Source organism: Mesoplodon densirostris, chromosome 11, assembly GCF_025265405.1.
Source record: "Mesoplodon densirostris isolate mMesDen1 chromosome 11, mMesDen1 primary haplotype, whole genome shotgun sequence".
Taxonomy (NCBI): domain Eukaryota; kingdom Metazoa; phylum Chordata; class Mammalia; order Artiodactyla; family Ziphiidae; genus Mesoplodon; species Mesoplodon densirostris.
Window position 1 is genome coordinate 39,729,014 of NC_082671.1, and position 23,062 is coordinate 39,752,075.

Sequence of the window (23,062 nt, forward strand, 5' to 3'; positions counted from 1 at the left end):
GTGGTACATGACTCTTTTTGAATTATGGTTTTCTCAGGGTATATACCCAGTAGTGGGATTGCTGGGTCGTATGGTAGTTCTATTTTTAGTTTTCTAAGGAACCTCCATACTGCTCTCCATAGTGGCTGCACCAATTTACATTCCCACCAACAGTGCAAAAGGGTTCCCTTTTCTCCACACCCTCTCCAGCATTTATTGTTTGTAGATTCTTTGGTGATGGCTATTCTGACCAATGTGAGATGATATCTCATTTTAGTTTTGATTTGCACTTCTCTAATGATTAGTGATGTTGAGCATATGCGTTTGTTGGCATTTGTATACCTTCTTTGGAGAAATGTCTGTTTAGGTCTTCTGCCCATTTTTGGATTGGGTTGTTTGGTTTTTTGATATTGAGCTGCATGAGCTGCTTATAAATTTTGGAGATTAATCCTTTGTCAGTTGCTTCATTTGCAAATATTTTCTCCCATTCTGAGGGTTGTCTTTTTGTCTTGTTTATGGTTTCCTTTGCTGTGCAAAAGCTTTTAAGTTTAATTAAGTCCCTTTTGTTTATTTTTGTTTTTATTTCCATTTCTCTAGGAGGTGGGTCAAAAAGAATCTTGCTGTGATTTATGTTATAGAGTGTACTGCCTATGTTTTCCTCTAAGAGTTTGATAGTGTCTGGCCTTACATTTAGGTCTTTAATATATTTGGAGTTTATTTTTGTTTATTGTGTTAGGAAGTATTCTAATTTCATTCTTTTACATGTAGCTGTCCAGTTTTCCCAGCACCACTTATTGAAGAGGCTGTCTTTTCTCCACTGTATATTCTTGCCTCCTTTATCAAAGATAAGGTGACCATATATGCGTGGGTTTATCTCTGGGCTTTCTATCCTGTTCCATTGATCTATATTTCTGTTTTTGTGCCAGTACCATACTGTCTTGATTATTGTAGCTTTGTAGTATAGTCTGAAGTCTGGGAGCCTGATTCCTCCAGCTCCGTTTTTCTTTCTCAAGATTGCTTTGGCTATTCGGGGTCTTTTGTGTTTCCATACAAATTGTGAAATTTTTTGTTCTAGTTCTGTGAAAAATGCCAGTGGTAGTTTGATAGGGATTGCATTGAATCTGTAGATTGTTTTGGGTAGTATAGTCACTTTCACAATGTTGATTCTTCCAATCCAGGAACATGGTATATCTCTCCATCTGTTTGTATCATCTTTAATTTCTTTCATCGTGTCTTGTAATTTTCTGCATACAGGTCTTTTGTCTTCTTAGGTAGGTTTATTACTAGATATTTTATTCTTTTTGTTGCAGTGGTAAATGGGAGTGTTTTCTTAATTTCGCTTTCAGATTTTTCATCATTAGTGTATAGGAATGCAAGAGATTCCTGTGCATTAATTTTGTATCCCGCTACTTTACCGCAGATGGTGATTTTAAAGCAGTGTAAAAATACGTCATGGCGGGATATGTCCTAGGTACACATGGAATACACATGCATTCTGTGGTGGGCCTGATTGTAATGGAAAATGTGTCATGTAACATGTGAAATGTGCTGTGGCAACCAGCCAGAGGAAGAAAAATAACCACACAGAGAGAGAAATCCAAGGGTGTGACATCCGTATCAGTGGGGGATGAATATCACAATAATTCCTCAGACCTAGGGCACGCTTTTTCCTCTTACCTTTTGACATACTTGAAGTTGGGATATTTTACAGTTGACTGTTGCTGTCAGCCAGGTGGCAGGCATGACATGGCTGTCATCTCCTAAGCATGAGCAACATCAAAAGAGCAGCACCAGAACTTCAGGACTGGCATCCAGCAGCTTGAAGGAAAACCCTGCAGACAAAAGTGAAGCACTTTTTGGATGCAGCTAGTCATGCAGAGGGGCTTGGGGAGGAGTGACCAGACTTGCTCAGCTACATTCCCGAAGTGGGAGTCAGAAGCAAGCGGGCTCTGGAAGGTTGCAAAGCTGGCTTGTGTCTTGCAGTTCTGTGGGTTGTTTTAGAAATGCTGCATGACCAATGCACCCCTGAAACACAGCCCGCTCTTGTGTGGAAAATCACGAACACGGGATGATTCAGAGTTGGAAAGCAATGAGTGCCATTGGATTCTAAATGTGAAAACGTTTTGGAACAATCTTAACCAATACACTTCACTTATATATTCCTTCCTAAATATGCACAATAGTGATAGATGATAGAATTTTGTCTACGTCTAAAGGAGTTCTTTCAAAAATAATAAGTTAAAAATTTGAAGTGGTAAAGAAAGCACCATGCATCGTTTAATTGGCAGCTTTTTTTGGCCATTCCTTAGAGGTAGCAAAATAATGGTGCATCTAATAAAGGGCATCTTAGAACTGATGAAATACGGTAGCCTGTTGATATAAGGGGAGAAGCAGGAGTTTTGTTGAGACCCTGAAAGGCTCTGCATGTGAAGGGGCAACGGATGTCACAGGTGACACACGGTTCAAGGCCCCTTTGAGGCTGCCCATCCCCAGAAGGAGGGGCGAGGTGGCCCCTGCAGACAGCAAGCTGCTGGGGAGTTCCCAGCTACCCTGCAGACTTCTCCTGGTACAACTGCCCAGGCAAATGTATTCCAGCAGAAAGGGCACGAGGGTACAAAATGTACTTAGGAATGGCCTTGGCATCCTAACCTATGTGTTATGTAATGTATATGTGTATTGTGTACCTATGTTTATACACATGCATACTCATTTATGTATACATGTATGTCCTATATAGATCTGTGTATATATATGACACGATTCACATAAGCTCATACACTTGCACACTCACAGACACATTGTTTGATATGCTGTTTTTCACAAATAGATCAGCTCTTTTTGTGTAATTACATATTCTGTATAACACCTTTGTATGTGATTGCACAGAATTCTTTTGTATGGATTTATGCTAGTTTAATCACTCATATTGAGTGATTTCTTCTCGCTACTTGAGGGACATCCTCATGGCCAAGTTGTGTGCAGATCTGTAATTTTTTGTTAACTGGATCGTCATGGGTGCCTATTTGTGGTTTATATTTGGCATGGATCACAGGCCTGTTGTTGCCCACTTACTGTTTTTTGTAAATGTGTGCAGGTTAAAGGGCCAACATAAGGGTTAGGATGGGAGTTATGGGTTTGATATTAAGCTTAAGCTCTAGAACCACCCATTCCTGGTTGATAGCCTTGGGCTAGGTGTCTTAACCTCTCTGGACCTTAGTTTCCTCCTTTGTAAATTGAGTCTATGACATGTGCTTTGTAGGATTGTTGAGGTAATAACATAAGGTGTATCAAGTGCCTGACACATGGTAACCCCTAAATCAGTGTCACTCCAGCTTGGAGGGCGGGGGGTAGACAAAAACACCATGCTAATTCAGTCCCAAAGTTCTGAGAGATGGTCAAGGGTACATAAAAATGCTGCTGTTCATTGACTGTTAATGCCTCTGGTCCTTAGTTTTCATGGGTGGACCAAAATAAAGGAGAGGAATAAAATGGTATCTACTCTGTAAGTACGTCTGGCTTTGTGGGCATGACTTGTGCAGTTGCCCAGGGCCCTGCACTTGGTTTAATGCTCTGCTGTCGCCTTCTTGAAATTTTTAATTTTGAATAGAGACTCCATATTTTCCTTGTGCACTGGGCCCCACAGATTAGGTAGCCAGTCCCACCCATAAGGTTGGCAGGGGTGTGCAATGAGAGCTCAAGAAATACTTACTGTAGTACTCAGGATGTAATAGGGCTCCATAGTTACTAGAGGGATAAATTATTTTCTTTTTGTGAGCAGAGACGATCAGGTTAAGTGCACTGTAGATGTCATTTCATTTCATTGTTAGAACAGTATGAGATAAATCTGCAGTTAATCTCAATGTACAGGTAAAGAGACTGAAGCCCAAGCAGTTAAATCACCCACTAAAATCACACAGCTTATAAGTGCAGAGCTTGGATTCAAACCCAAATTCGTTTCACCCAAAGCCTACCCCATTGACCTGTGCTATGAATATTAGTTCTCTTCCTTCCTCCCTCTCTCCCTCCCTCCCTCCCTCCCTCCCTCCCTCCCTCCCCAAGGAACTTCTCTGTAAAACCCAGTGTTTAAGTGTCCTTGATACCCATAGGCAGCCCAAGCCTCATCCCCAGCAGAGGTTTCAGGGCCCCTCGAAGATGATCCAGAATTCCCCTCTGACCTGGAACCTGTTGGTTACAGCAGACAGGACAGCCCCTCTTCTCATTCTCAGTCCTGTCCCATCCTGTCCCCAAAGCCTACCCAGCATCACTGGCTCAGAGTTCTTTTAGCTGGTCCAATCTGACCAGCCTGGGGACAATTCAGCTTGCTTCCTTTGACTCTTGATGCGCTTAGCTTCTGATGACTAGCATCCAGCTGAGACCTCCAGACCACCGTGAGAATCAGTGGGAGATCTGCCACTGTCAGGTCCTGGGGGAAAGAGGCTGTGGGAGATGCCTTTTTCCAGGAGACCGAGGATATGGCCATCTGTCCTATGGCAGGGAGCCCTGGCTTTCCGACGGTGCCAGGCCGAGGTTTGCTCCACCCACTCTTTTCCCTGCCAGAAAGAGAGAGAGAGAGAGAAGATCCATTCCAGTACACTGCTAATAAGCAGGTATACGGCTTGGTATGGGATGGCTCCGGGGCAGGTCTGCTTACAGTGTGTGGCCTCTGAGCAGGGAAGTCCATACCTGAGCATTTCATCTCTTGGATAACTGGATTTGAATTTTGAGTGTGACAATGAGACTGTTTGTTGTTTCAAAGCAATTCCCTAAGTGGCTGTTTGCTCAAGACTTTTGTAGTGTGAACAGAGATTTGGGGGAGGGGAAGAAGCCATCTGTTCTGGAACAGTCTTCCAATTACATGATCAAATTACTGCAGAGCAAAATGGAGGGAGTCCAACAGAAAGTTCCTGTCTGGTGCATCCAGTCCCAACCCTCTCTCTCAGGCCATTGTGTTGACATGGAGACCCACATGCAGCTTTCAGAGGCCAGGCCCAATAACTAGGTGTACAAATAGGAGGCGAGCAGAGAAAGCCAAGGAGGAGAGAGTCAGGGGGAGCTTTCCTACCTCCTCACCGTGCCATTCAGCCCAAGTGAAACCATCTTGAATTTGAATTAAAAAGTGAACCTTTTCCTTGCTTGAGAGATACACGTCTTTGATTACCATTAGTTTTATCATCTCCAATGAAAAAGTCACATTCCTTTATAAATTAGATTCATGATTTTTATTTGTTGATATTCTATTTGTATTTAGTCTTCAATCTATTTATCTCCCTTAAAATTTGAGAACAGTATTCTTGTTTCTGAAATGTGGGCTGTCTCAATTTGCAAAACATCCTTGGGTCTTATTTTTTCCTCTAAATATGTGTGGGTTTTTTTTTTTTTCTTTTCTTTTCTTTTTGCTATTAGGCATTCATGCAGCCTCACTTGCTGGGAAATGAGTTCACACATTTGGAGTTTCCAAGGAGAGTACAGAGAAAGGAACTTGGGAAGAAGATGCTCTACAGGGATTTTAATATGACAGGCTGGTAAGAATACGCCTCCCTCTGCCTTGGCACTGCTGCAGCGTGTGTGAAGGAAGCGCCACCACCGTAAAAAGCCACTTCCGCACTTTGGATCAGGAGGTGCAGCCAGAGACCTGGGTTTGTGGGGAAGGAAAAGGGGCTACGCCCACTTCTGCTGCTTTCACCTGGGCGCCAGTTCTCCCATCTGGGTGTTGTTTTGCTTTTCTGCTCTCTGAGGCCCTCCTTGGGGACACTAGACCCATGAAGCTGATGTAATTCCTCACTTCACACAGAGCAAGCATTGGGGGGCTTTTAAAAACACATTAGACTCGGGTTTTTAGGTCAGGGTTACTAAAGAGGTAACGGGGCTCAAAGGAATGACCTGGAGCTCTGTTTGGCCAGACCAGTTTAGATGTGAATCATAACCCTGACCTTTCTGAATAGGCAAAGTTGGATAAACTACTTAACCCCTATGAGTGCCATTTCCCATAAATAAAGTGAAAAGAATACTCTTTGAAGGGTGATTTTAAGGACCAGAGGTAATGAGCTGTCCTCATGATTTCATCACATTCATATCAAAATAAGAACTCATGGCAAGGGGCATCTTATTCCCCAAACACACCGATATAAGGCGCCAAAACCGTTTGTATGTGTCAGTAGCTAACACTGACTAAGACCTCGTCGGTTTCTTCCAATTGAAAAATAGATATGATGATAAAGTACTTAAATTTCATAGGGTTGGTGTAAGGATGAAATGAGAGAGCAGTGCCTGGCACAAAGAAGTGTAGGTGAAGATTTGCTCTAGGCCCTGTGATCCTGACCAGGGAGCCTCCTGCCAGGCTGGAGGTCAGCAGAAGGAAACAGTGGCCTCTTTCCTCACCACGTCCCCAGCACAGGTGACAAAGTAAATTCCACTGTCTCTTCTGCTTTGACCGGAATAGCTATAACAGATGGTCACAGCCCAAATTCCCATGGTGATGACTTCTAGGCTGGGAATCTACTCCTAGCGTACGGGCTGTCTTAAAGAGACAGTTGAGCCACTCGGGAGGATCAGAGGCTGATCTAAGGCATGTCCGGTTGTCCTTTGCCATCTAAAGAGAAGGTCCTCACCAGTATCCTCTCTTCTTCTAGAAAAGGGTCAGCAAGTTATGGCCTGAGAGCCAAATTCCACCCCCCACCCCTTTCCGTAAATAAGTTTTAAAAGTACAGGCACGCTCGTTTGTTTATGTTTCATCTGTCACTACCTTAATACAACAGCAGGGCAGTTGAGTGGTTGCAGCAGAGCCTAAAATCTTTACCCCTGCTCTAAAACGTGATCGGATTTATCAGAAAGGGTTCACCATATTTGCAGCTCTGAGTTCTGGAGTTTCGTTGCCCCAGACTGGGTTTTCTTGCAAATTCATTTTTATTCAGTCAGCAAAATCATCACTCCTTACAGAAAAGTTTAAGGTGAGGGATTGTGTAATTCAGAAAACCATGGCAGAGTTTGGTCTGGTTTTTGTAGAATTTGGAAAGATGGAAGGAAAGGCATCCCAGGGTAGGAACCCACGTGGCTGTAAACACATAAACCAAAAGAGCAGATCTAAGAGACAGTGCGGGAAATGGCCAAAATTGGGGAGGTGGGGGGGGAGCAGCTGTGAGAAATTAGGCTGAGTTGGTACTGAGGGAATGTATCAGAATATGGGAAGCCAGGCAGAGACATTAGGATTTACTGTGGGAGGCTGCAAGTTACTCTTGTGTGTTTCGGTGGAGAATGAAATGATGAAAGCGATGTTGTAGGAGGCTTGCTGTAAGAGGAGTTTGAAGGAGACTGACCAGGAGAGAGCAGATTCAGGTACCCAGAGAAAAACTGTCATAGCAATATGTATGTGAGATCCCTAGAGCCAAATAGAGGGATGGAAGCAGAAAACAGAGAAGGCAAGGAAATGAACAAGAAACTAGATGACTTAGGCCAAGGGATAAATGTAAGAGGTAAGTCATCAATTACTCGAATTATACTAGTCTGTAAGCCCCCTGTGGGGCAGCCCAGTGCCTCGTCCTGTGCCTGACATGTAGTCAACAGGCCATGTTTGTTTATTGGATGAAAGGAAGAAGAGTGCAATCCACAGAAGTTGATGGGGGGCAGGCCGACGTGTAGGTGGTCAGTGGGAAGGGTAGGAATGAAGAGCCTGCACACAAACCATGTTGAGCTCGAGGCAAGGCTGTTTGTATGTTTTTTCTATGCCAAAAAGGCAAATGAGATCTCAGCAGTCAAAACCAAGTTGGTAAACAAATGGCTAAAGATTACCCCTTTTTACAGTTTTTTAAAATGCAGATAAGTTCAGGGATTAGATTACATCCAACGTTATACACACACAGTTACTCTCTCTTTTGCTCTCTACCTCAGGTACGTGCACACAAACACACATTAGCGGGGTCTTAAGCAAGTAAATAGCCCATAAATGGGCTCTCTTTAATTGTACGGAACTCCACAGAAGGTACCGAATTAACTGAAAAGCCAAGACTGAGAATGGCTTCAGTCAGACATGATTTGCTCATTTGTTGCAGCAAAGTTCCCTGCATGGCTGTTGGCTCACAGCTTTGGCTACGAGCAGAGATTGATGTACGTCTTTGTATATTTCCTATCTGTTGTTACTTATGATTTGAAAATGATGCTTAAGGAAAAGGAGAGCTGTTTACATCTTTGTTGGAGGAAGTTGGGAAGCTTAAAGCCAATTTAGACCACCGCCTATGTAAACTCCACCCACACACACCCCCCTCCCAACTTTAATGAGTTCTTTTAAAAAATGTTTTTTTTTTTTTTGCGGTACGTGGGCCTCTCACTGCTGTGGCCTCTCCCGCTGCGGAGCACAGGCTCCGGACGCGCAGGCTCAGCGGCCATGGCTCACGGGCCCAGCCGCCCCGCGGCATGTGGGATCTTCCCGGACCGGGGTACGAACCCGTGTCCCCTGCATCGGCAGGCGGACTCTCAACCACTGCGCCACCAGGGAAGCCCTAAAAAATGTTTTTAACTTCTAACAGAAAACCTCAAATCTAGCAGTTATTTTTTAGGACTGAAGAAACATGGGCTCCCCATTTCCTACCTTTCTGAGTTGTCTATAGAGAGAGAAGGGCTGGCAAATTAATTCAATGGAAAGAGAGATGAGGATCAGCAGGGTCCCTTTTCCCACAAAAGCCTCAAATTACTACCAAGCTGTTGGGATTGGTTGAAGGTGGACTGGTGAGTATTGGCAATGTGTCATGCTCAAGGAGACAGACAAGTCCTTACCTCGTCCCTCCTTCACGTTTCTTGCCTTCCGAATTAGCCTTGGCCTGTGAGCTTGTGTCTCTGAAACCTTTCTAACAAATAGGGGTTCACCTGTTGCCAACTGTTGAACCCTTGTAGCAAAGACCTAGTTGTGGGAATTTTTATCTGCCTGCTTGTCCCCCACTAATCATGGGGCTAGCTGACAGTGAGTGGGAGAGCTAAGGGCCAGACACTGTGATGAGACCTTTACATGACTCTTCATGTTGAACAATCCTAGGAACTAGGTACATTTTACAGATGAGGAAACTGAGGCACAGGAGCCGAGTTGCTCAAGGTCACACAACTAGTAAGAGGAGAAGCCAGTCTGTGACCTCCAGACAGGCTCACTTCAGGGTATACACTGTTCACTACAGTGCTGAACTGCCAAATACCCAGTGATTCCTCCTCCTGCTCCATTTTGCAGTTGAGCACATTGAGGCTCAGAGGGGATTAAGTGGTTTACTCAGCTTCCACTAGTGCAAAAATGTCAGAATAACCCAGGTTTCTGACTTTTCGCCCGGGGCTCTTTCTGATACAATGCATCAACTTTTTTTTGGTGTGGGGGGGAAGATCAGACATAATTATTCAGTTCTGAGCTGCGATGGAAGTTTAAGCAGGGGACCTCCATCTACCAGGATCAGTGTCTCCTTGACAGTCCTTTAGAGGACAAGAGGATGGAATGATGCAGGAGCTGCTGAGGTAGTGACTTTTCTAGTTCCCAGTCTGACCTGATGGACCATTGGCCAAATTAAACGGTGATGCTTCCCACTCATCACTAAAGTCTCTGCGTGGACTGGGGCCACGTGGTGAGGACGGGGAAGATCCCCAAAGAGCCGAATCTCCTTTACTTAGGAAAATCGATCGCTCTCATTAGAGGAGCACCCTGCCCGCTTTCTGCGGTGTGTCCGCAGCCGGGAGGCAGTGAGGGGGGAGGGCATCGGCTCTGGGAAGCCTCATCTCATAATTAAGGATGAGTCTGTTGCCTCCTGACGGGGATCCTTTCTCTCCCACCCTCACGCTTTGTCGGAGACGGTGGAGCAGCTTGGCAGGCCCAGGTTGCACAGAGGACAAAAGGTTATCGCCACCAGGTCCTTCCTAATGAAATCCATCTCTCTCACCTGGCTCCTAACCCTCACCCTTTCCCAGCCTGCTCAGGTAGTTTACACAGTGGCTTGATTTACAAAGGCATTTTCGAACAGCGCCCCCAGTGCTGAGTCGGTCCCTGACGCGTCCCAGCTCTTGCCTTCTGTGCCTGGTGTCATCGGTCCTGGCGCCAGAACTCTGGCCTTGGACTCGGCGTGAGCCGCTGCCCTGCCTGCCTGGCCCTTTGTGTGGAGCTGCTGTTGCAGGATGCACACTAGCTGGCGTTGTGAGCACAGCGTCCAGACCCACGGCCCTCTGAGCCGTCTCAGGCCGTAATTTGCTGGCAGGCGTCTGTGTTACCGGGCTGAAACAACAGTTTCTCACAGCTGGCTTTGTGGCACCAAGTCCCTGCTCCTGTGACCGCTGGTGATTTTGCTTTCTCGTGTAGGATCTGTGTTCTTCGTGCTCTGCGTCCAGCCGCGTGGGGTGATGCGCAAGCCGGGGCCCCGGCAGGACAAGGGAGGGCGCTGTAGCTTCACCCCTGGCGTCAGGCCAGATTCTCCAGCAGCTGTTTTTGGGCTGATGGGATTTGTTGAGAGCGAGGGCCAAAGACGACGAGAAGTCCATCGTGTGAATGCAAGATTGCTTCCAGATGGTTCTGGTTAAGAGTAAAGTACACCAGAATTCTTTCTTTAAGCAGAGCCTTTTTAACATTTATAATGGTCTTGTTTCAGGGGCAGGCTGGACCAGTAACTTGAGATTGCGAGGCTTACTTAGGAAGGAGAGTACTGCCTTGGGAGATAAGCTCCTTGGATACTGCTCCTGGCTCTGCCAAGGTTCTGGGGTCTTTGGCCAATCCTGGGGGCTAGGTCTCTCGTTTGATAAAATACTTTCTTTGTCCTTCACTGCCAACCTCCATGTCTGGTGGCGGAAGGGCTTTGCTCTGCTTTTCAGAGCTTCTGGGAAAGACAGATTCCATTAGGAAAATTCCAGTGATGGTAACCTTTCATTTTTATCTCTTGCAGCCCTTAACTCTTTATGATTCTAACTTGATGACACATCAGGGTAATTGTTCCCTCTTGTCCTTCCCCTGAAACGAAGAGCAAGTCAGAGCCTTTTCCCCTGGGAACAGAGTGGGGTCCACCACCATTTTCTCCTCTTAGCATTCACTACTTTTATGAAGGCAAAGGAAAGCTTTTCTATTCTGTGTCCACTCCAGCCGAGTGGCCGCTAGCCCCTTGTGGCCATTTAAATGTAAATTAGTTAAAATTAAGTAAAGGTAAAAATTCATTTCCCAAGTCACACCAGCCCTGTCTCAGTTGCTCAGGAGCCACATGTGGCTCGTGACTACTGAAGTGGGCGTTGCAGATAGAGATTTGCATCATCACAAAAAGTCCTACCAGATGGCACTGCAGTCTAGATAATGTAAGGATGTGGGTCTAACTGGGGTGAGGGACGGTGCCAGCAGCTGTCTGTAACTGAACAACCCAACAGCAAAGAGTTAAAAAAAAAAAAAAAAAAAAAGCTGAGCCTGGATGGGGAGAGCGGAACGGTGTGGCCACGTGTTGTGGCTTCTGGCCCCGCTACAGAGTCCCAAAGTGGGGGATGGGCTTTCCTCTCCTTTTGAGATCTTCAGGGGCGTAAGTCATTGTGTTTAGGATGACGGTCTGCTGCGGTCACTCACTGGCGAGCCTGCTGGCCAGCCTGAAGGAAGACCCGTTCCATCTGCCCTGGTCAGTAGCACACCTCCCTCCTCCAGCCGCTCCCCGCCACCTCCTGGACTGTGCCAGCTTTTGGTGCTTTTATTCACCTTGCTTTTCCTTTCACTTCTTGAAGAGTATTTCAGACCCTGAGGATCGGAGTAAAAAGCAACTTCCCTTGCAACCCTTTCCTTTCTGTTCGGGGTGACCTTTATTCTCAGTCTGCAGCCTGGAGCCCAGCTCAGGGTTGAGCACTGCAGTCCCACAGCATTGGGCTTCTTACCAACCGTCCAAACATCTTCTGGAGAGAAACTCACTGGAAACAGCCTCCCAGCATGAGTCTGGAGCTGCTGGGTTGAGTTTCACAAATAACGTAGATACGCCTTCTGTCTTATTTTTTATTGCTCTTTTCAATGCCCTCTGACAGTGCGTTCAGGCAGGCTGACAGGGAAGGGGATAAGCAGATTGAGAAATGCCACAGAATGCTTTATGAAGCCAGCTCCAGAGCTATACCCGCATTTAATATAAATTGATTTATTGAATCAAGCACAGAAGCCCTGTTACAGAAACCCCAGGCTTTATCCTCTGGAGGGCCACCTAATAAAGCAGCCCCAACTGACACTCCTCATTAGCTTTTCCACTGATCCCCAGGCAGATTTTAAAGGGACAGTGTCCCTCCTTTGGGCTGACTTTATATGTTGGCCATGCCTGTGGGTCTAATTAGCTCAGCATTTTTAGTCTTACTGGGAAAGCCTGCATTGTCTAGCAGCTTGACTTTTGAGTTTTAAGGAGTAATTGGAAAATTCAAACCTCTTCCTCTTCTTGATTTTAATCACCTTTAACCCAGTCTTTGGAAATTTACCTGCAGATGGCCCTGATGCCCATCGTTGAGGCACGGAAGGATTTTTCCGGTCCCTCCTTGGTGTAAATCCTGACGTTACTGTTGGGCCACAGACCTCACCGAGGAGGCTTTTTATACTCACCAGAGAAATAGCACTTTTTAATTTTATAATTACTTCACGAGAAAGCAGGCCATTCCCGAGTTAAACCTGGGATTAATTTCCTCTTAGCAACTTGTATTTTCAAATTTAATGATTATGGGCCACCTTGGCTGCAGCCTGATTACTGAAAGCAATCTGGAAATCTGACTTTGTGGAGAGAAGAGGGGCTTGGATGGCATTTCAGAGAATTTTAACCCCAAACCTCAGTAGATTGTAGTAGATGGGGATTGGCCAGAACAGGAATTACGTGCCTGAGAAGTCCCCGTGTTCCCAGCTCCGCTGGGGCCCGGGCTGAAGGCAAAGCCGGTCAGCCTCACGTCAGGAGGGTCCGCTCCCGGGCTCCCAGAGCAGCAATGATGAATGGTTATTTGCGAGGTGCATGTTCTGCATCTTTTCAAGATTTGCGGCTCTGGCTGCAGGAACAGCAGGGAGGAAAGCCGGCCCTGCTGCGTGTAGCACATCTCCCGACAGTGATAAATGACTCCTTGCTCCCCGCCCTCCTCCCTGCCGCCCTGCCGCCCTGCCCATGAGGCCAAGAGAGGCTGAGAGATCTTTGCAAATGGTTGGAAACCAAGACAGGCGTTGTCAGGCCACAGAGAGGAGAAAGAAAAGAGATGCCCAACCAGCTGGCTCCCTGCTGGTCCTCCACTCACCCTTTACACACTCCTACGCCTCTCTCTGCTTTAACGATAAGTGTAAATGTGTTGTTCCTAAAGTGGCCAAACTACTTCCAAGCTTTTCCTTCCCCCTCAGACCCTGTGAACAGTCACACACTTACCTGTGCCCCTTTGTGTACCTCCGAGAAACGGGGTCTCTGCCGCTTCTCCCCAGTGATTGTTGTTTGGGGTTGTCTAGTACATGGGTGGGAGCAACTTAGCTCTCCCAGTCATCTGGGGAAGTTTTAGGGTGTCAAGTGCTTGCCCAAATCCCTGTTAAAATAGCCAGTGTCCTTTTAGCCAAGGAACCCCAGGACCCACTTGTTTTTATATTTGACATGCCTTTACTGTACATCTGAGGCATATTAGACATTGCCTCGTAGTTAAGAACAAGGGATATGGAGCCAGACCGCCTGGCGGGGACAGTCCCCAGGTGTGGCTGGGACACATCGTGTTGCCTCTCTCTGCCTCAGTTTCCCCGTATGTAAATGGGCTAATGGCCGAGCATAATAATCAGATGGCATGAGTTAGTCTGGTTGATTGCATTGACCGTAGCCTGGCATGGAGTAAGTGCTGTGTGTGTCTGATAATATAACCATTAGACGTTATGGAGGTTGGAAGGGCCAACAAGATCTGACCCTTGCCTCGGGAGGTTTATGGCCTAATAATACGTGTTGAGATGCTTGTTTCTCAATTGTAATGAGAGGCTAAAAACCTAAAAGAAAAAGGAAGGCAGTTTAGAGAAGCAAGAGGCTAAAGATCAGGGAGTGCTGGCCACTTCTGCTGGGCAGGTCTGTCCAACAGCTGCTGTGCCAACTTCTTATCTATAAGAGACCCCCCTTCAGTACAGTCGGAAACCCCTCTGACGCTGGGGGCTGCTGGGTAGGGTGTTTTTTGTGTTATTTGCTTGTGGGGGGGGTTTGTTTGTTTGTTTGGGTTTCTTTTTTTAATCCATCCACACTTTCCATCTGCCTCTGCGCTGGACCTGATGAAGCACCGCTGCATCCCTCCTGAGCCACAGCCCAGGAGCCGGGTTTCCAAGACCCTCAGCGGCCAAGCATGTCCCCATGTAGGAAGGATCTTGTCAGATAAGGCTGTGCTCACGTCATAGAGATGGTCAGCTGGCCCAGGGACTGGCCGGCTTTCTGGAAATTGATCAAATGATATATTTTCCATATAAATCTACTCTTAAAATCTCAGGAGTGAGGGAGGTAGATCTGTTGAAATTTGTGCATGAATAACTAAAGCAAGATAGAATATAGGGCTTACAAAAAGGGGGTTTGAAGGAAAAAGGCCCTGTGACTGTGGAAGAGGGAGTAGTGGTTTTTGAGGAGGGGAGTTGGGGACTGGGGAAGACTCAGTGGAGAAGGTCGTGTTTGAACCAAAGGTCTGAAATAGGAGAGGAGTTTCAAGAGGGTTGAGGGCAGGAGGGAAGGACATTCTGAGCAGAGTATATAGCACACGTGGAAGCCCAGGGGCATGAAAATAAGTTGTGTGTTCTGGGAATGTGGAAGCTGAAAGTAATATTCAGAATATTTTGATGGTCAACATGGAGGAATAGGCTACATTCGGGTCCTAGAAGCCCCCCTGCTGTGCCAGGCATTAATTCTTTCTTCCTCCCTCCCTCCCTTCATTGCTGCATGAGGGCCCTCTCCAGCTGCGGCGAGCGGGGGCCACTCTCCGTTGTGGTGCGCAGGCTTCTCATTGTGGTGGCTTCTCTTGTTGCGGAGCACGGGCTCTAGGGGCACGGGCTTCAGGAGTTGCAGCACACGGGCTCAGTAGTTGTGGCGCACAGGCCTATCTGCTCCGCGGCATGAGGGATCCTCCCGGATCAGGTCTCGAACCTGCGTCCCCTGCATTGGCAGGCGGATTCCCAACCACTGAGCCACCAGGGAAGTCCGCACTAATTCTTTATTTACCACATCATGAGGGTTTTAGGGGAGAATCCAGAGCAGCAGATGGGGGCAGTTGGGGACTTGGGACAGTCATTATTTGCTAGCCAGTACAGGAGTTTGTCAGTGTTTTTGACCTCCGTACACACTTATTGGTACGTATCAGCTAGATAATATTCCTGATGGTAGCCTAACATAAGTGAGGGAAACTTTGAATGCCATGCTGAGGATGGCAATAACTAACATAATTTTATTTTCCCACCCTTGAGAGTTCTACACCTCTATAAAGTATGAAAATGACACACAGCAGGACAGAAATATAGGGCTGACAGTATATTTAGAAGGACATATGGTCCAATCCTCAGCCTATTTATAAGATCCTGTTTTTAAGGAAATTCCAGAGAAGTGAGTGCTATAACACTCCAACAAATTTCCAGGTACTTTACAAGCCTGCCAAGGAAACATTTCCCTATGTCCAACCTACACCCCTCAAGTTATAAAATTTCACTCTCATCAGAGATAGATAAAGTTTTTCTTTTCCCTGCCACCCCTCCTTTGCCCACCAGGTTTCAGAGTAGGAAATCAATGTTGCTGGTTTCAAGCTGACAATCCCATAAAGGTGCTAACTCACCATGGCTTGAGGGCCTCTTCATCAGAGTCAGCTGGGGTGCAGGCTTAAACCCCTGGGTTCTGGGCTTACCCCAGGAATCCACATAGGAGAGTTGGAGAACCACCACTCCACACCCTGAAAGATCTCATTCTACCTTCATGTTCCTCTGGCCTTCAGACAAGTCAATCTAAGACTTATTCAGAGCAAGGCAAGGTCTTAATGTCTGTCCCTCGCTGAAGAGCTAAGCACGCGTCTTTCTGTAAGAACTAGAAATGCTGGTAACACCTCCCCTTCTTATCCTTCACCTTGTTACTCTGACAAAGGCAGTGAGACTCTGCCAGCTCTAGGTTCAGATTCCACCAGGATTAAATCAGCTGTCTCCACCTCCCCAGTCAAATCAAGTGCTGCTATCGTGCTCAGTGGCCTAAAGAACAGAGTACTGGGCTTTATCTATCTCTGTGGGGTGATTAGTTTAACTATTACTTACTCATTCAGTAACTGGGTGTTGTGCTGGGCTTTGGAGAGAAACAAAGAGGATAAAAATAGTCCCTGACCCCGTGGTGCTTACAGTCAAGTGTAGGACAAACCCATACCCAAACTGGCAGAGGAATGCTGACCCACAAGGAAGCTTTTTCACCTGGGGTGATTATTCAATAGACTTTTTTTTTTTTTTTTTTTTTTGCGGTACGCGGGCCTCTCACTGTTGTGGCCTCTCCCGTTGCGGAGCACAGGCTCCGGACGCGCGGGCTCAGCGGCCATGGCTCATGGGCGCAGCCGCTCCGCGGCATGTGGGATCTTCCTGGACTGGGGCACGAACCCGTGTCCCCTGCATTGGCAGGCGGACTCTGAACCACTGCGCCACCAGGGAAGCCCTCACCTGGGGTGATTATTAAAAACATTCCAGAATCCCTGAGGTCCTAGACTCTGGGGTTTTTTTTAAGCCTCCCTCCCAGGTGATTCTTGTATATCCTTAAACACTGACCTTGGGCAGCCCCAGTCATTCTTACCATGACTCGGATGAGCAACAGCTTGCAGAAATGATTGATTAGCGAGCACTGCGCACACTGGGCTCCTCAGCAGGTTTGTGACTCCAGCCTCCTGCTTTTCCTCCAGCTGGTGCTTGGGAACCTCTTTGTCTACCTGCGTGGACCGAAGACTGTGTCCAGGAGGGGGCTGTGGATGGGACCTGCAGGGGAGGATAAGGAGTGATGAAGCCCTTAGGTGCCAACAGTTGGTCAGAGTTGAATTGAGCCTTTCTTTTTCCTTATTGGTACTTGTGCCCGTAACCTGGATAGTTCAGGCCTCAGGCACGGTATAGATACGTGGGCTATAGGCCAGGAGACCATGCTCCCGGGGTATCTAACTTGCTGGTTTCTCATTCCTGTTCATCCTGAGTAAATGGTACTCCCTCCCCAAATTTGCCTAATCCTTCTGGGTGGCCTTGGATCCCTTCCTGAAAAACTGGGCATCTAAGTGTGAAGATTTAAGGTCTCTCAATTTATAATCAACAGAACGACTTGAGAGCCACACCTCAGGTTAAACCTAATTCTGCAGTGACCTTGAACATCCACCGTATTGTCAAGGGAAGAAGCAGTCTGAGAAGGTGGTATGTTTAAACTTGCATGTGACTTACTTCTGTAAAAACCCGGAGAGGGGTAGACCCTAGAAATTTTTATGGTATACTCTGAGGATGAGATTAGTAATTAAGCATTCTTGTTGTATATCATGCCATTTTATGGTATCTACACAGATTCACAGCTCTTCAAGGATGGGCAGAGGACCGTGGCTAAGAGCACAATGCACTTTGCTGCAGATCTGGAAATGAGCTTTGTCTGTTGTCTCCTAGCGGTGTGACCTCCATTTTCTTTACTTGTGTAATGGGGTTCATGTTAATACCTGTCTTAAAAGGTTGTTCTAAAAATCATCTAAGGGCTTCCCTGGTGGCGCAGTGGTTGAGAGTCCGCCTGCCGATGCAGGGGACACGGGTTTGTGCCCCGGTCCGGGAGGCTCCCACATGCCACGGAGCGGCTGCGCCCATGAGCCATGGCCACTGAGCCTGCGCGTCCGGAGCCTGTGCTCCGCAACGGGAGAGGCCACAACAGTGAGAGGCCCGCGTACCGCAAAAAAAAAAAAATCATCTAAGTTTAAAAAATATAAGCGCTTAAAACAATGCCTAGAGCGAAGCAAGTGCACAATAAACGTTTGGTATATTAGAATTCCGTAAGTGTTAGGGGTGAGGTGATGGCAGAAGCTTTCACAGTTGCTGCCTTTGCAGTCCATCATCTAAAGCAGTAGGGCCACCCTGATGCAGGAGCCAAGAGCGCTATGTTCCCTGCACTGGTAATGTTGGCAGCCCTCACCCCAGGCCTGTGCTTCTTACCCTGGGGCTCGAGTAATGTGGGTGTTAGCTGAGGATTCCGGAAGAGTCATCCACAGGATAAGCATCTAATTCAACTGAAGATTTGGAGGTGGGGGAGGATATTTTTGAGGTTTGAAATAAATGTTGTGTGTGTATGCTTATGCAAAATTCTCCTCGCTTTTTAAGAAAGAACAGAAGACTTGAAAAAGCATTGGTGTTTACTCTGAGATACTTGAGCTTGGCCTAGCGTGATGTTACCTGTTCAAGGGCACTTGAATGGAAATATTGAAAGGATGTAGCATAGGTTAGAGTCCCAGTGTGTAAGTGCTTCTTCCAGGGGATAACTGTAGGACTTGGTGCTCTGGGCTACAAATATCTACATGACCAGAGAGAGAAGCTTTGTGAAGCAGGGCTGCAAGACCAGCATGGAGGAACTGGCCTCTGCAGTCAAACCCTCTTTGTAGCAAACAGTTTGCTATTTTCTCCCCACCATTCATGGATATGGGGTCGATTTTGGTTATTTCCTGAGTTGTATATGTTGACTTGGTCTCATACGACGTAAAGGCCGATGTCAATGAAATCCATGTTTGTTTCAGAATGAACGGTCCCCGAGGAAGCAGAACTCATTCCATATTCGTGTGCTCATACAACAAGGATCTCTGATTCATACCTGTGGGAGATCTAAATGTTATTGATTAGAATATGAAGCTCTCCTAGCCAAGTGCTAATGCACACCAAGTGGATACTGAATCAGAAATCATTTCCAAATCTGAAATGTCCCTAAAAGTCATCCAGAATGTTTTGTCCTGAAATGTTATTTGTTCTGTTTTGCATGTGTACCTGATTGATTATATTTTCAAAAGACTGATTCAGAGCATTTTTTCCCATGTGAATCCCTTTTCCACTGCTCACCTTGGGCCCATGAGTCAGGAGATGACCCTTACTTTATTTAACTCCATATGCCCAGCACCTGTGCGAGTGCCTGGCACCTAGTAGGTGCTCAGTAAATATTCGCGAATGAATCTGGTAGAACCTGTTGCTCTCATCTTTGGTCAAAGCCTGATCTCCTGATGTGGAGCTACCAGGAGCAGCTATCCAAATTCCTTTCTACACGTTTCCAACTGTGAGTGGGGACCCATTTGGCAGTTGTGAAATCAGTTTGGTGTATGGAGATGTGCATTTTAAATTAAGTTGCACAGGGAGAAAAGAAAATATCAAAGTGGATATCACATGGGAAGCGTAAATATTGCTTTTTGAGGTGTGTATCGGTATACACTGGGTAAACAAGATTGATACGTGTCTTTGAAAGTCATAGAGTGTGAAACCTCTGCTCTAACCCAGTGGATGCTCCCAGGGAACATGGACCAGTGACGTGAATGCAAGCCCTGTTGCATCTTGCTGCCACCAGAGGCCTGGCGGTAGGAAGAGGAGTGTTTAGGCCAAAAGAGAGGCATGGTTAGCACTCGCAGAACGCCAGGCAGGCTCTGGTTCAGGCATGCTGACGGGAGGAAGGGGAGAGGTAGGCATTTTCCCAGGGCTTGTGGGTCGGCCCTACTAATGGGTGCTGGCAGTGGGGGTGTTTCCTCAAGGGCAACTGCAATGTCAGGAACAGAGCTTGCCCCCCATTATGAAAAAAAGTTTTCCTGCAGAGAGGACTGGAAGGTTTCCCCTTTCGTTGGTTTCTCTCATCACAGCCAGCCATACACAAGCTGGGCTGCACGGCACCTGCCAGCTCTCTTCAATTACATCACCAAATATTAATCACACTCTTACAATTCAAGCATGCTGCTTGTGCCTGAATCCAGACTGTTGCACTATATTAGCACCAGCGCATCAACTTGTATATAGCTTAGGGCCTGCGGGCTTCAACTAATTTAAACGACAGTGCAATGACCAAAAGGAGAAAATAAAGTGGCATTTGTTGGTGGAGGCTTGGCCTCACAGGGGCACTTTCCCAGGAATCAAGTAATTAAGATACCCATTGACAACAACTCCTGGCACATAAATCCAGGGACCCAGTGCATCAAAATATGACCCCATCCCTCAAAACTCAGATCTACAAATAAGGAAAGCCTGCTTGTATATACAGTGGTGAGCCTGTGTCAGAGAGGATGCTGCCCAGAAGCATTAGAGAGGATACTCCTAACCCCCAGCCTACCTGCTGGGTAGGGGATGTTTCTTAGCCTCTTGCTACTCACCCTGGGGCCCCAAGCACAGTCTCTCAGCCTTATTCCCTGGCTCTGACTTGAGCCTGACCTCATTAAGTTTTGCTCACATTCACCCTCCCTGACAGTTGGGGGACATTTTTCCAGCATATTAAGATTTCATCCAAAGACACATTTAAGAAATTTGGGGGGAATTTCTTAACTGTGAATCTTTGAAACCAGGAAGAGGGGCCTCTTAAAAGAAGGCATTAAAAAAGTAAGACTCAGATCTGACAAAGTACCAAAATCTTGTGTTGCCTTAAAGGAAACGCAAGCACGGATATTCATACAGCGAGGAGGGGGCGTGGGCCGCCCGCTGAAGGGCCATCTCCAGGAGCAGGAAGCAGCCTCCACTTTCTGAGCTCTGTGGTTAGGCTTTGGGCTCGACTCCTTTGCAAATACAGAGGGCTGGCAGGAAAAAGGAAGAAGGAGGTGATTGCCAATCCCACGTTGCTTTTTCCAGGAAGGTCTGGGGGAGGATGGGTGTGGAGAGAGCTGAGTTGGTGGGAGAGCCGCTGCGGATTCCGTGAATTGCTTAATTGAGGTCATGCCAATCTCTTAAAAGCCACGAGTAGCACTTGGGCTCTCGGCATGTGTCTGTTCCTGACCAGCCAGGCCTCGGTGATGTTTCCTCCCAGGTCTCCTGGGATTCAAGCTTCTGTTGAGATTTGGTTGTTGGAAGCCAGAGATGGGGACCAGAGCCTGAGACGCTCTGTCTACCATCCTCCATCCAAACCTGCTCAGCCCCTCTGAGATGTACCTCTGTCTGCCTAGGACTTAGTTTCTGTCTGGGTAAATGAGACTTCCTGGGGCTTAACCTCCCTCCTAGAAGGGCGCTGAGCTTCTAGCTGAGGGGGGAAGATTCTCCATTTGTGACTATTTCAGACCAACCCAAAAGCACCCCGTTTAGATTATTAGCTCGGAGATACCCTTCTGAATCTCTGAGTCTTCACTTTCCAGTGGAACCATAGACCTTTCCGGATGAAAGTTGCACAGGTGCTCTCCTTCATACTTTGGTATCACTAGCAGCAGTAGAAAAAGGATGAATTGGGGTGTCTCGGGGGCTCAGCAGTTTTCCTGGGGGAACGTGCTGTCCTCCTGCCTGTGGGGACTGGTTACCTGTGCTCCACCTCCCCAGTGACGAGGGATGCTCCTAAGACTATAAGAGCCACAACTTAGAGTTAAATAGCACCTTATCCTTCTTCACAAAGGACTTTCCCAGACATATTTGCATTTAATCCTTGGAAACTTCCGTGAAGAAAGGCAGCTGAAGAAGCAAATGCAGTGAGGTTGCGGGACTTTGCCAAGTTCACACAGCTAGTCCACGTGAGGACTCAGCTGTGACTTCAGACCCTCTGACTCTACGCCCACAGTGGACTCTGCCAGGCGGGGAGAATCCAGGAAGAAAGACTCCCAGGGGAGGAGAGCCGTCCAAGGCCATGTCGAGAGGTCAGCGAGCGGAAGAATGTGACTCACTGGTGTGTGTCCCTGGAGCCTCAGGGGTGGATGGTCAAGATGAGACAGTCCCTGAAGGAAGAGGGTCCATCACAACCCTCCGAAGGGGTCACGTTCTTCTGAAATGACTTTGAAGTCCCACGAAGGAAATTAAGACTTAGGGAAGCACGTGCTATTTCCATCCCTCTTTCTAGTTAAAAGTCAGCACTTAGGAGAGAAGGGAGAGCATGGGAAGCGATCTGTGTAGATGGTGCCCAAGCATGAACGTTGGGTCCCTGGCCTGTGGGTTACGAAGTCAGAGTGGGGACTGTGGCTGGGAATGGAGAAATCCAGCAAAGATGAGAAAGAACTTTCTTAAGTGGAGGACTTGCCTTCCCAAGTAGACTTCCGCCTGAATTAATATGGAAGAAGAAAATTGTCTAGGTAACACCATAGACCCTGGAGAACCACTGCACCAAAAGCTACCATTCTGGAGGTGATGCCTAGGAATTATCACGAGAAAGCGATAAGCAAGAAGATCATAAATGCCATTTTTATAAGTTTATGACTATCTACAAATACGTATTGGTCATAATAGGGAACCTAAAATTTTAATATAATGGAGTAAACAAAAATCCAAGGTATCACTGATGGAACTCAACCCCAAATTTCAGCCCCAGAAAAGCTTGCTGCTGTTAAGGAAAAATGAGCGGGAAGTGTGTGCTAAAGAGGAGGCGGCAGCCTTTATTCATGTATTCATCCATTTAGCTAGTGTCTACTTTACGTCCACAAGGTGCCCGCACGATTGTTGATATGAGGATCGAACAGTGAATAAAACAAAATCCCTGGCTGCATGGAGCTAATGTTTTAGAGGGGGAAGCAGCGTGAGTAAATTAATAAATACGGTAGTTTCCGACTGTGCTGTGGAAGTACCATGAAGAGCTGAGACGAGAGCAGGGAGCACCATACTTTTAGATGGGCATCTGGAGAAGGCACTCAGGGAGGCCCAGGAGCCGGCTCTGTGAGGGTCTGGAGGAAGAATGGCCCAGGAAGAGGGAAGGATGAGCCCCCCTGGCACGTTTAAGAAACAGGAAGAAAGCTAGTGTCCCGAGCGTGTGGCAGAGTATAAAAGATGTCAGAGCAGTGTCAAAGATCAGACCATGGAGGGCCTCATCGCTGGGTTGTATTTTAAGATGACAGAAAGCCATTGGAGAATTTTAACCCGAGGAGGGATGACGGTGGATGAAAAGAGAAATGGCTGTGGAAGATTTGCTTGCAGGCCTCTCGGCCAGTCTGAAAATCCAAGCAAAGGTTTTTCTGATAAAAATTCCAAAATGGATACAGAGGCGAGACCTGTTCA

The 23,062-nt window shown here is 46.9% G+C and overlaps 1 protein-coding gene across 1 annotated transcript in view; it reads left to right on the forward strand.

Annotated features, from left to right (window-relative positions):
• PPM1H (protein phosphatase, Mg2+/Mn2+ dependent 1H) overlaps positions 1-23,062 on the forward strand; it is a 265,272-nt gene that overhangs the window by 193,478 nt on the left and 48,732 nt on the right. Inside the window, exon 6 of the mRNA XM_060112773.1 lies at positions 5,383-5,501. Within this exon, the coding sequence (XP_059968756.1) occupies positions 5,383-5,501 (119 nt within the window). The remainder of the gene's footprint in view (positions 1-5,382; positions 5,502-23,062) is intronic.